The sequence below is a fragment of the Cibotium barometz genome, chromosome 51, assembly GCF_041138505.1.
Source record: "Cibotium barometz isolate CiBa-2024 chromosome 51, ASM4113850v1, whole genome shotgun sequence".
NCBI classification, from domain to species: Eukaryota; Viridiplantae; Streptophyta; class Polypodiopsida; order Cyatheales; family Cibotiaceae; genus Cibotium; species Cibotium barometz.
In genome coordinates, this window is record NC_141096.1 from 25,414,446 (window position 1) to 25,427,890 (window position 13,445).

Sequence of the window (13,445 nt, forward strand, 5' to 3'; positions counted from 1 at the left end):
CAGGTCATAGTAGTTGGGTAAGATGCAACTTCAAGCAAGGGGGTACTTGAAATTATGAATACATAGTATCTGATAAAGTCTGGGCCCATGTAAAATGGGCCCAACATCAAATTATGAATACATAGTATCTGATAAAGTGTGGGCCCATGTAAAATGGGCCCAACATCAAATGTATGTAAGTGATCCCATAGCATCTATATATAATTTCAAATGAATAAGCTTATTTGACCCCATAGCATATGTTAAGTACAACTTACATGTAATGAGAATTGAAAACCTTAGTCTAAAGTGTTGAAATTATTTTCCTAAATAAGGTCTACTTTTGTATGGTTTGACAAGTTTCGAGAAGAGGGGTTTGCCTGCTACTCACTGGGCATAGAGCTCTTGTTCCAAGGCAAGACGTGCCCAACCCACCTTCTTGATTCCCCACATCCTTGCTTTAAGCCATTTCCTTTGTCTGTGCTGCCCACTTGGCTTTCCTGTAGCCTGCCCTTTTGAGGACTCTTCTAGGCTGCACTCTCTTCCCAAGCTTTGAGTCTCTTGTGTCTTGCCTGCATCTTCACATCCAACTGCCCACATACTACCCCAGACAGAGAAGCATGTGTTGGGGATCTGTCATCTCCAACTACTTACCATCCTCTGAGGATGGCAGCAGCACCCTTAACAAGGAGGACTTTGAATGGGCCAAATTTAATGACATGCTTTATGATTCCCCCATCTCTGATGAGGACCAGTGGGAAGACAAATCCCTGGAGGGCCTTGATGGCTTCAACAGACCCCTTGGGAAGAGCCAATTCGGGGATATTGTGGAGGAATTTCCAAACCTTTTGCCTGTGGTTCGGAAAGAGGAGATGGAAACCTTGCCAATTGTGGAAAATGAAGCATTCCAAAGTGCGCCCAGTGTTGGGATCCAGAAGGTTTTACTTCCTACTGCTGCCCCTTCAAGTGCTAGCCCCCTCTTCCACCCAGACGCTGGTTTCATCTCAACTTCTTCTGGTAAGCTTACTATCTTGTTTGATCAGAAGATGGGCTCTCTCTCTCTCTCTCTCTCTCTCTTTTTCTAAGAATGGGTTTTTTTGGTGGGCATTCAGAAAAGAATGGTTCTTTAGAGTTTTTGAAAAGCTCGAATTTGATGGTCTTTTACATAATACAAAAATCTCTGTCTAATGGGTTCTCGTTATGGGTGGTTTTGTTTGTACATAAATACATACACACATACATGCATATATTCATGTATGTATGTATGTGTTCTTTATTTATCTATTTATTTAAAATTTATTTTATTTGTAAAATGTATTTGTATTTGTATTTAAAGTAAATGCAAGAATTAGCTAGTTTCCTTGCTATACACAGGGCCGGAATCTCCTATGACTCCTACAGAAAAGACCAGTGTGAGAAAGAGGAAGCACGAGTACAGAGGCATACGACAAAGGCCATGGGGGAAATGGGCAGCTGAAATAAGGGACCCTCGAAAGGGGGTGAGGGTCTGGCTAGGCACGTTCGATACCGCAGAAGAAGCTGCCCGTGCCTATGATGTGGCAGCTCGGAAGATCCGAGGAAAGAAAGCAAAGGTGAACTTTGTGAATGAATCAATCCCTCAGAGGAAAATCTCCAAGCCTGCCCACAAGAAGGATGTCACCAAAAAGCGTTCACCCCATGCACTCTTCAGCCTCCTTGATGGGAACAAGGGGGGCCTAGAGTATGGATGTGACAAGCTCTCATTCAACGGCAACCCACGCAAGGAACCATCCAAACATCCCCACCCAAAGATAGGCACTGTGGCAGCAGGGGTTTTGAAGGAGGCGGGTTCGGCCGATGGGTGCCTTTGGTCTATGAAAACCTCTGGCTCCAAGGATTGGGAGTTTGGTAGCTTTCTATCTAAGCCCAACCATCAGCAGAAGGATGATCAAATTCCCCCCAATGTTGACTGGCATGTCGAACTTCCCAAGGTGCCCGACGTGAAGGACCGCCGCCCATGTGCCCAAGATGACCATTTGCAGCAGTTTCCAGTCTTTTCCCATTGTGCCGAGGCGTCCCTCCGAAACTCCTCCACCCTAGATTCCACTTGTGCAGTATTGAAGAGCAGCTCTGTTGGAAGCTCTGTCTGTTCGACAATGTGTGCCCATGCCGGTACTTCTCAACAGCCTCCACACTGCCGTCTTAATCTATCCTTCTTATCATCTCACAGGCTGTCAAGCATTCCCAAGATCAATTTGCCCATGAAGGTTGAAAGCGATCCATCTGCCCCCCCTGATCCTGCCAAAGAGCTCGTATTGGAGTCTGGGGCCAAATCCATCATGCCTGCTGCAGAGGACATTATTGGTCCTCTCAAGTCGTACCCAGGGGAACAGTACAGCTCTTCTGATACAAGCATGATGTGTGAGGATTCCTTTTCTGGGAAGCAGGCACCAGTTGCAGATATGAATGACCTGACCTTTGAGAAATCCTTTATGTGTGAAATAGAAGATGCACCGGAGAAAGCTTTGGTCGATGCATTGTTGAAGATCATATCATCATCATATTATCCTCTGGAACAGCAGCTACCAGCTAACAGTTCAACGGCGCCTTTCGATGGGATGTATCCGGAGAACGAGGGCTCACTCTCACTATGGAGCTTTGAAGATGTTGCTTCTTACTAGGTAGGAGTGAGGACAAGCATGTTTTTTTTCTCATAATGCAGCTTTGTTGCCAACTGTTTAGGTCACTTGCAAGTTGGGGTGTTTTTTCAAATTTGGTACAAATATCTTGTTGTTTCTGAATATTACAGCTAGTATGACAGCCTTTTACATATGAGTCAAATGAGCTGCACTCAGCCAAGGATCAAACCTGGTTCCTGCTCATTGGCAGGCCACTCAGACTGGAGCTTGCTGGCAGTACAAATTGTTTTTACTTAATAAGTACACTTGACATGGGGTGCTTGTTAAGGACATGTTGCATGGTTATGCTTTAGATGATGCATTACATCACATATTAACACTCTATTGCAAGTATTTGCTATTGAATTCAACTGTTTTTAAGCATCAAGATTTTGGAGTCCAAGACTACTTGGAGTACTCACCACATGTGGAGACATCATATTGAAAACTTGGAATGATTATCACAGGATTAACATATGACCTAACACCAATATTACTTTTCATTTACTCATTATAGAACTTTATTAAATCGATTCCCATGTTTTGATAGGAGTATGAGAAGACCAAGCATAGGCTTCTAACACAAATTTTGACTGAACAGAGACATCTAAATGCTCATGCTCTCTCTCTCTCTCTCTCTCTCTCTCTCTCTCCCCACATGTCAAAACAAGTAGAGATTATAAAATACAATCAACGAGAATAGCCTCAAAAGATTTGAACAAACAGTAAATTGAATATAGAATTACAAATGAGAATCCTTAAGTACACCATAAAAGGTTGTAAGTAGAAGAGTCCAGTACAAATTGCATTGTACTCCAAAGTAAGTTTGAGATTAACTACTCTTCTAAGCTCAATATCTTTGAGTTTTGATTGAAGAAAAATAAGGCCTATTAAAGAGTAGAACACCATATGCAATAGGTGTTACCAATGGGTGAGCAAAATTAAGTGGGTACCTATCGGCATACATCATGTTGGTTGGTAATTCAAGGATTAGGGTCAAGTCTTAGCTAGATCTTAAGGGTTCACAAGTGGGCTGAGGGTGCTAGCAAGATGAGGTCTAGATTGGCCAAGAGCTTATAATTAATAGCCTAGGGCTAATAATGGCAAAAGTTTATAAATAAAGTAAGAGTCAATAATAGCCGGGTTATTACTATAAAAGTGATTTATTAGACATGAGAGGTCAAGTAGTCATGTGGTGGTTTGGGGTTACCAAGGAAGCAGCTACAAGCTGGGTGGTTCGTCGGCCTAGTGGTATGGGACACTAGTTGTAGCAAGTAGACCTTAGGCTTGGGGGTGATTCGAGGTATTGAAGTTGCGGTTGGGTGGTTAGTTGTTAGCTACAATCTGCCATGGTCATGTGATGCGTATGACGATGTCGGGCCTATGAAACCTCGTTAGGGTTTCGGTTCTAGGTCAGATAATCCTTGAGCGTGGTCTATGGAGACAAGTGTTAGAATCCCTTCACAAGTGTTAGAACCCAAGGCATGAAGGATAACCCTCATGTGGGTTGTTTTGGCAAGAAAGCCATAGATTCTCTGCATGGATGTGCGAGCAAGCAAGAAAGGGAGAAGCCCCTTGCTTCTGCCCTTCATTGTTAGCAGACAGGGACGGGCAGTAAGTGCCGCACAAGGAGAGGAGGCAGATGGTAGCTTGATGTACATGAAAAGGGTGGAGTAGGCGGCCATGAGGCTGAGAGGCGGCTAGGGCTATGGCCCAAAGACTAGCCCATAAGGGGCCGACTATGCAAGCCGTCTGAGTCGATCTAGGGCCAACCAAGCCAAGGGCAGCACTGCAGCATGTACAGGTTAGGTAGCAGCGCGGGCAGCGTATGCAAACCAGGCAGCAGCCGAGTAGCAAAAGGCTTATGCATGGGCAAGTGATGCTGCACAGCCACAGGTAGCGGGGTACTGCACAGGTAAGACCTGGGGTAGCAGCGTATTGGCTGTTTTGGGCCTGCACAGTAGCGCTTCGGCTGGGTACAACAACACATAAGGCAGGCCAATGATGTCCAATGTGTTGACACTAGGCTTTACCATCAACCCTTGGTCTTATCCAGATAGCCACTGGGTGGTATGTTGCACATGTAATATGGTTTGTGTGAGGGACAGCAAGGTAAGGAACTTTCTTGGTTGTCTGAGCATGGCATGTTACCTGTACGGTGATTCCTCACACACTTTCTTGTGATGGCAGAATGAAATTGATGCATCAACAAGATAAGGAACTTTCTTGGTTGTCTAAGCATCTCATGTTACCTGTACGGTGATTCCTCACATGCTTTCTCATGATGGTAAAATAAAATTGATGAAATCACAAGAGAGCATGTAATCACCCTGCCATACTCAAACAACCAAGAAAGTTCCGTATCTTGTTGTCCCTCCTGGACCAGCATTACTACTCACAGTTACCATGGGTTAACTATGCCAAAGCATAGAGTGTTTCAGACAAGAAACCCACAAAGGCTCAGGAGATCCTACATGAGAATACACTTTGGCATCCCATACCACCAAAGCACACCCCACATAAAACATAAAACCTTCGTTAAGCATAATCATAGGTGGAACATGAGAGAGATGAGAAGTTTCGCTTCTCGGTCTTAGATTGAATATTTAGACTAGTTGACGGTTAGATTGTTTTGATAATCCAGGGTGGACGTAGTTCCAGGTTATTTTGATCCTAAGACTTTGGACTCATGTGGACTTTCCACTTGCTCATCGATGGGGTGTAACCCATGGACATATTAAAGATGGAATATGCTATAACCATTGTCCTTGAGGATCTCTGTTAGTGAGATTGCATGGACCTATGGTTCATCCCACTTTGGTGGGGTGAAAAGTAGCTAGAAATTGTGTGTTGTCTTTAGGCTGTTTGAGCACATGGGACCTCATATGCAGAAGTTGCCCTAAAAAAGACATGAGTATCTACTAGTTATGTGTGAAAACACAATCTCCATTTTATCTTAGATGAGGATTGGACAATGGAAATCTTGTACTGGAAGTACATGGCACTAAAACTTGTTTTTGTGCATCAAGTGGACTAGTGTTTACTAACAACTAATGCAGGATGCCATCTGGTATGACAATTAAGCTAGTGCTTGACGACAACTAATGGAGCATTGTATCTACTATGGGTCTGTGCTAGGGTTGTTACGGTGGAGCTTGTTGCACTTTGTGATTGAATGTCCTATTGGAATTTAGCTCTTGTATGAGAGATTGATTGATGATAAGCAAAAGGATATTTATAGCAGGGTCTACAAGAGGAGTCTTACACTCACCTATGTAAAGAGGAAATAGACTTGAGTAGATGCTATGGACAGATGTCTGGATCCGAGAATTCGCTTACATAAGCTTGTTATGCATTCACGAGGACATGAATTGAGCAGAAGGGGGAAAGTATGTTATTTCCCAACAAACCTAAGATTAGGGTTAGAGACGTGTGCTAATCCAAGGTTATGATTAGGGTTAAAGCTTAACTAGGGCGTGGGGACGTAGACAGTTCACACATGGACTAAGAGCACTAGCAAGATAAGGTCTAGATTGGCTAGGAGCTTATTATTAATATCATAGGGCTAATCATGGCTAAAAACTTATAAATAAAGCAAGAGCCAATAGTAGCCAGGTTATTTACTTAATAAGTGACCTTGGGATCACTTATTAGACGCAAGAGGTCAAGTAGTCACGTAGTGGCTTGGGGCTACCAAAAGGAAGTGTGCACGATCTCATAGCCATGGAGCCGCAAGGTAGTGGCATGGAACGCTAGGTTGGGACCATTGGCAATTAGACCTCAATCTTGAGGGTGGTTCGAGCTACTAAACCCATAGTTGGGTGGTGAGTCGCTAGCCACAATCCATCGAGGTTGATGCATACGATGATGTCGAGTCTATGAAACCTCGTTAGGGCTTTGGTTCTAGGTCAGATAATCTTTGGGTGTGGTTTGTGGAGACCTTACAATAGAGGTGCAAATGGCCCTAGTATTGTAGTCTTGCCATATATCTTTGAATGTCATATACCACTATACATCATCAAGTTTCAACTTTTGCATTCACAAGATGAGTGCAAAGGGCATTGTATGTTTATTAATAGATATACACCCTTGAAAAAATCATTCTTCTTGTTTTTGCCTTTTTGATTGAGGTTTATGTTGAAAGGTGTGTGCACATCACAAAGAAACAAAAAAGAACATAATACAATACAGAATTTTAATATTAAAACATAGGAAAGATAAGAGTGACAAATTGTGTAGCTACAAAGACAATTGGCATGGCCCAACATATAAGTATTGTATTGTGTCCACGTGACTGTACATGGTGGTAAGAGTTGGCATGCTCTCTCTTCGTACTATATAAATTGGTTTTTCCTTTTGGGTTTTATGAATTGGCTTTGTCTAGCGGTTACATGAAGGTTTCTTTGTGTGAAACTAGTTATATGCTACTCGTTTATGGGAGACTCATGAAAACACTTCATGAAGAACTTACTCATTTTGTTCTTATAAACACCTTGCCTTTGGCTTTGATCACAATAGGGCATGCTTTTTTTTAACCTTACGTGATCTTGCAAACTACTTGAGGTCTAAACTTTGCAAGCTAATTGTGGGTTAATAGTCTCAAAGACCCACATAGGTATATTACTAAACCTGATGGCTCTATAACAAGGAGACAATCCTAGTGTTGATGGGTTCTCTCCTTGCTGAATGAAATATGATTCTCTCTTGCTGTGATTTGCATTGCTTTAAAAAGTGTTATCATCGTGGTAGCATGTCAAGGATGATGCTGCATTGTTATTAGTGCTGCATGCCCAAGCTTATTTGTAAAATAGGAAGTCAAGGTCGTGCAAGTGTTTGAGCAAGTACGGTTTGTAGGTTAAACTTAACTTGATACACACATGATTTCGCTGTAACTGTCACAGATTCAAAAACCTAAATACACAAGTTCCCAAGGGTGCATCCATTCAAAAACCAGCACATGCTACAACTGATCACTTCAAGACACGCGTCCACTTGCCACACAATTTCAAATCACTTCCTGCAAATAGTAGAGGTCAAAGAGCTTCAACTAAGGGTTGCCCTATGAACGGGCAGACACAGATGACACCTGCCCCACGACCTTCTGATCCTAGTGACCAACGCAAACAATTATTCATCCTCCGCACTGAACACACAAATGCAAAAGAAGAGAGGGGAGACTGACTACATCATGACCCAAAGGGTATTTCTTCTGACAACCCTGAGGAACCACTCGTGCGCAAGAACCACAGCGACAAGGTCACTTGTGAAAGGAATTGCATTCTCATGAGGACGATAGAGCACATCTTTTATACCACGGACCCACTCGTGTGCAAGGACCACAGCGACGACAAGGTCACTTGTGAAAGGAATTGCATTCTCATGAGGACAATAGAGCACACATGCTTATAACCTCTTTTATACCACACCATACATACATCCAAATTAACTTGAAGCTAAGCTTACAGGAGCAAATCAAAATCAGTCTGATTACTACTTGAAGGGCCACTTAATGTCAAGTGCTTAGTGGTGCCACACCAACAAAGGACCAAGTTTATGTGTCAAGTCACTGTGCTTAGTGCTATGCTATTTTTATGAGACGGAGTAACAATTCTTGCAAAACTTTTATTTAAAAAACCTTACTCTTTGCAAAGTAAAACATTGCAAAACCTTTTCTAAGATACAACTGTAGACATATAGCCTGGAACCCCGCATATGAATCTGGAGATAAATTCAAGTCTGTACAAACCACAGGCTACTTCATTGACTTATGCTGATACCTAAGTGAGACATGCTATCCACACTGAAGTTGGTAATCTACAAATCACTTGCAATGCTCGTTAAAATATACCCAGTTCAAAAATAGCTAGCCCCCCTATTGATTTGGCAGAGCAAACTTTTCCTGCTATCACTTCAGCAGATTTAACTAATCATGTTGACAACTCAGACCACATTCATTGATACAATCTGTCTATTTGCGTTTGGCAGTCATGGGTTTTTTGAATCCTGGCTTGTAAGTGGAGCGGTATGTTGTCCATGCATCCGATATAGTTTTCTTCATGTCGTCATCTCCATCATCATACATATTCTGCAGATTGGAAGTCATTGGCACACTTGAGAAAGCTAGAACTTAAAGAGTCTTTCCGGACACAAGGCCCACCCGCCCACCTCGGATGGGTAGGGGATCTTGCTCATCCATCACCTGAATATCTAACAGTGGGCAGGAAAAGATGTCTTTTGGGCCCCTTAGAGGCATAAAGAAAATTAACAATGGGAAGCCCATATCATTTTGAGAAAAGTTCTACCATGTGAACTCCATGGGCAAAGAATAAGCAACGATAGCAAAAGCATACCTTCATCATCTCAAGCAACCTAGCCATTGGTTCTCTCTTAGATTCCTCCTCAGACTTCAGTAACAAGGCCACAGAATGCGTATCAGATGAAGTACTCATCATCTTCTTCTTAAATACCACTAACCATGCCCTCAAAACAAATGCTAACAAAGTCGTTTGCTTACCTTGTCCTCTTTGAAGTGCAAGTCTTTCCAATCACCTTCTTCAAGTTTCCTAAGAGAAATAATAATCCTCTTGGGCTTGACAAGCACGCGTGAGCTGTCGGGATCAATGACCTGGTGGAGCTTCTGTATTGCACACCGATAGTTCTTCCCTTCCACATCATGTATCTTCACCTCAAAGGCCCAATCCTCGAACTTTGACACCACGTTCTCCTCTGGGACGCCTTCCAAAGACACATAAATCTGCACAAAATAGTTAGAATCATAGATAACACAACCAACAAACGAGCCGTCCACATTTAAAAACAGCCTGAGACTAGAAAGACGTAGTGGGGGGTTTGGGACAAAGGTGATGGCATGTAATGTATGTGGGTAATATGTTGGCCACCCATGTGGATAATGGAACCATTCAAGTTGGCCATGGGTCTAGCCGCAAACCTAAACATTTGATGGATAGCAGACCAAAAAGAAAATGAGGGTAGAGGGTGAGATGAGGCACACATGTGGGATCCATCAATTTGGACACACATGTGGGTAATCTAAAACAAATGTAAATAATCTGCCCAGTAAGTGAGCTATAAATGCAGGTAATAAGCCCATTAAGATGGCCGTACATGTGAGATATTCTGACCATTACGTTGGCCATAACTGTGAGGTAAACTGCCCATAGAGATAGCCACCTACACTTTAAATTGCCCACACTTAGGGATTATCTGTTGGCCACCATGAGGGTACTCTGGCCGTTGGCCATAACAAGTAAAATTGACCACAAAGGGGGGTAATTAGCCAATTAAGTAGGCCGCAAGTCATGACAAAGCGTTTGTTGATGTATTGCATGTGTCAAGCATTACAGAATGCCTACTTTCGATTGGAGCGATGATGGAGCAGGGCTGAAAAACCTACCTTCACTCTCTCGCTGTCCTGCTCCCAGGTAAGGTTGGAGAGGGAGGTGTAGCGAATTTCGGGCGAGGCCGCGGCCGCCCGCGCAGGTTCCGATGCCGCTTTTGCTTCTGCTTCGGCCACAAGCTGCCCACGCACACATATACACCCCCACACCCACATTCACACCTTATTAGACGCACAAAACTAGAAGCCCAGAACGAGAAAAACCCACAAGTGTTTTGCGTGCGCACCTTCTCCAAGTTATGAATCTGCGCTGACAGAAAGACTTGCACGTGCGGACGCCTCGCCTGGCTGAGGAGGTGCTTCAGCTCTGCAACGTCTGTCCTGAGGTCGGCTGCCATTTCGACGACGTATATGTGTTGAGAATGTCGTATCTCCAAGATATTTATTCTTACTCACCACACACGATATTTCTTAGGGTTCAATGAGGTCTTTTCACACCTTTACCTTGCTTTTGTCCAACTAGGTTCAAACATACAACATTCATCTGCCTAGCCACGCATTGCTCGATAGAAACATACCAATCAAAATAAGGACAGCTCCTCAATCTGCCCGGTTTTAGTTCCTAAAATGTATACTACATTTTGGTTTTATAACTTTAATATATAATAAAAGAATCCTTAAAATAACGGCAATAAAAAATGTTAACCCTTTTTTATAATTCTAGCCCCGGTAAAAATACACCCAGTTGCCATTTTTTCTGAGCATTGATTGTTTGTATACACTTAATGCCCACTTCTCAGCATGTATCTCACATCTATGCTTGCTGTACATTTGTAAAGGCTCTCATTATGAGGAGAAGCCATTGATTATTTGTATACACTTAATGCCCACTTCTCAGCATGTATCTCACATCTATGCTTGCTGTACATTTGTAAAGGCTCTCATTATGAGGAGAAGCCATTGGTGCATGTGTCTTTGGTGGGAACCCTGGATTAAACATCGATGGGGTTATTATTGTGACCATTGATGGTTAGGATATGCTCAAGGCTTCGAGCATTATACTTGGGACCGAGGTCGGAGCCTCAGCTAGTGGGTCCCATAGGGGCGAGAGTCCCTTTGGTCCCGATCCAACAATATGAGGGTGGTGACCATGTGTATGCCATGTATCCACCCGCGTTGTATACACGTCTACCACACCACCTACAATACTATATATGGACATAGTTATGACAAGCTAAGGCATCCACACTATCTACACTTAGTACATCCTTTATCCAGAGTCTATCTAGATCGCCATCTAGCTCTTCTTGAGAGCGCACAGGTGGATAGCACCATCACGTTGTACCTAGTTTAGAAATTTTTGTGTCCATTCTTTATCTATTGCATTGTCTATTACACTTTGTATCGCTATCTATCTTTCTGTTGTGCTATATTCTTATGCTGATGGCATGTATAAATGTTCACACATATGTTGGGGATGCTAGGACTTTCACTTGATGCATTTGTTATGTCCCTATATGTCCACATTGCATCTTTTAAAAGCCCCCATTTCTCCAAGAGCTAGCAATACTCCTAAAATTTTGAGAGTCTGCAAAAACCTGTTAAGAGATACTACTATGCAAAAACTTATTAAGAGATACTACTATGAGAATCTTCTCACAAGATTGAGCTTTTAGCTAGAAATGAAATTTTCATTTATACCATTGCTCAAGGGGGAGCAAGGCTTGTGGGGGGCTATTCAATGTCTTATGAGGGGTCCCACCCATGGATAGTAGGTTTTTGAAAGCCTTCTAGCCCCTACTTGACCCTCTCCAAAATGAGGGTGAAAGTAGAGGGTTAAGGGTATGAGCAATGGGGTGATAAATCTTGGAGTTTATAACGGATAGAGTTAAGGGTTAAAGGTATGAGAAAATGAGGGTTAAGAGTATGATCAAATGGTGTGAGGACATAGAGGGTTAAGGGTATGAGTAAATGAGGGTTAAGGGTATGAGTAAATAGGGTGAGGAATGTTGGGATTTACAATGGATAGAACCAGTCTAATCATACCTTCTTCTGTTTCTCATGTGTTTATTGATTTCCTCCTCCTCTACGTAAGTTGGGACAAGTAAGTTCCTTTTTTTAGCACTAATCTCATGGTGCTCCCCTACCCCACATGGGACAAGGATTTTAAAGTTTTTTCCCATGAGCCAACTTAACTTGAACAAAACTATTTGCAATTTGGCCATGAACTTTCTTACTAGGCTAAGGGCGATTCATCTTAAGTTATGTCTAACAAAACTTGGCCCATAGCATTTGTGAGAATGAAGAGAATCCACTTGTATAAAGATGCAACAAATGCATTTTAGCCAGTAGGAAAATGGCATGAGCAGTATGAAAAATGGAGGTGGTATCTCCAAGCTTCATAGTTTTTAAGGGAACTCAACCAAGAGAGGAAAAAACTCACATTTATTATTGTCAAAAGGCTATTCTTGCACAATCAATCAATTTATTGAGTCATTATACCATGACGCTTAGCTACAAACAAAATTATTCATCACAAAACTTGAAGTGTTGTACTAGAGACAAGATAAATCACCATAAACTTAAAGTGTTGTTGTTGATAGAGACGAGATGAGGCTATCACAACTCTTCGAGATTTCAAAAAACCTTGAAAAATCCTTTGTGCATATGTTCCTATCATGTTTTTCTTACAACATGAACAACCAAAATTATAGCTTAGTGCTAGCAAATGAAAGTGTTGATGCATTTCTTCACATATTTGGCTCCTTTAGCCAATGCAAGAGAAATGATGGAAAAAATCAAGAATATAACTATGAAAAGGTTATAAAATATAGTCTAAATTAGCTTGATTAAAAGAGGGTGTTTCAATGTAGGAGAGCTTGCTAGAAGGGCAAACTATGAACAAAACCCTCCAGGCCTAATGTCATTAGAGTTGGTGAGATGGGGCCCTACACTAGTTTTCCATAGATCAACCTATTAGGAACATGCCACCTTATCACCTACCTTTTTTGGGCTCGTAGGGTGCGCAACCTCATATTTGAGGTGCATCGACTATCTAGTATGTCTTGTGAACCCACCCTTAGTGACCCAACAAGATTTTTTGTTGAGGAAGAAGTGAAAAAATAGACAAGTTTTAATTTAAATATTGTGTGCTTCATAAGTAGGACTTACAACAATAACTTGCCACTTACAAAAAATAAGTTTAATTTACACACATATAGCACGTAAGTATGTGCTATAAGTAGGACTTACAACAATAACTTGCTACTTACAAAAAATAAGTTTAATTTACACACATATAGCACGTAAGCATGTGCATGTATGCATGCGTGCGCCAATGAGAAAATCTTTCACAAGTCATGTATTATTTAGGCATTAATTTAATGATACCTTCTTTTATCTTCCTCTCCACTAACACCCCCCATCTTGAAGGCCTTGTTGACAATCTAGGT

General features: G+C 42.0%; 2 protein-coding genes across 3 annotated transcripts; one reads left to right on the forward strand and one right to left on the reverse strand.

Annotated features, from left to right (window-relative positions):
* Positions 1 to 226: 226 nt before the first annotated feature.
* LOC147609464 (uncharacterized) lies at positions 227 to 3,024 on the forward strand. Of its 2 annotated transcripts, XM_086788048.1 has the most exons (3): positions 337 to 996; positions 1,354 to 2,639; positions 2,768 to 3,024. In XM_086788048.1, exons 1-2 carry the CDS (start codon positions 600 to 602, stop codon positions 2,637 to 2,639), a joined length of 1,683 nt encoding a protein of 560 aa, XP_086644174.1. In that variant the 5' UTR covers positions 337 to 599; the 3' UTR covers positions 2,768 to 3,024. The 2 variants fall into 2 exon arrangements, with proteins under 2 accessions (XP_086644173.1, XP_086644174.1); XM_086788047.1 differs by having other exon boundaries at positions 227 to 996; positions 1,354 to 3,024.
* Positions 3,025 to 8,238: 5,214 nt separating this feature from the next.
* On the reverse strand, positions 8,239 to 10,439 carry LOC147609465 (uncharacterized). Its single transcript, XM_086787590.1, has 5 exons — positions 10,281 to 10,439; positions 10,051 to 10,173; positions 9,151 to 9,390; positions 8,987 to 9,040; positions 8,239 to 8,721 (listed from the first exon to the last, which is right to left on the reverse strand). Exons 1-5 carry the CDS (start codon positions 10,389 to 10,391, stop codon positions 8,605 to 8,607), a joined length of 645 nt encoding a protein of 214 aa, XP_086643716.1. The 5' UTR covers positions 10,392 to 10,439; the 3' UTR covers positions 8,239 to 8,604.
* Between the last annotated feature and the right edge of the window lie 3,006 nt (positions 10,440 to 13,445).

What these genes read in the sequence shown, in the direction of transcription:
- LOC147609464 (XM_086788047.1), top strand. Translation starts at nt 600, where the DNA reads ATGTGTTGGGGATCTGTCATCTCCAACTACTTACCATCCTCTGAGGAT. An exon ending in TTTCATCTCAACTTCTTCTG is followed by an intron (nt 997 to 1,353) that starts GTAAGCTTACTA and finishes TGCTATACACAG; the next exon opens with GGCCGGAATCTCCTATGACT.
- LOC147609465 (XM_086787590.1), bottom strand. Translation starts at nt 10,391, where the DNA reads ATGGCAGCCGACCTCAGGACAGACGTTGCAGAGCTGAAGCACCTCCTC. An exon ending in AGATTCATAACTTGGAGAAG is followed by an intron (nt 10,174 to 10,280) that starts GTGCGCACGCAA and finishes GTGCGTGGGCAG; the next exon opens with CTTGTGGCCGAAGCAGAAGC. An exon ending in TGCACTTCAAAGAGGACAAG is followed by an intron (nt 9,041 to 9,150) that starts GTAAGCAAACGA and finishes TTGTTACTGAAG; the next exon opens with TCTGAGGAGGAATCTAAGAG.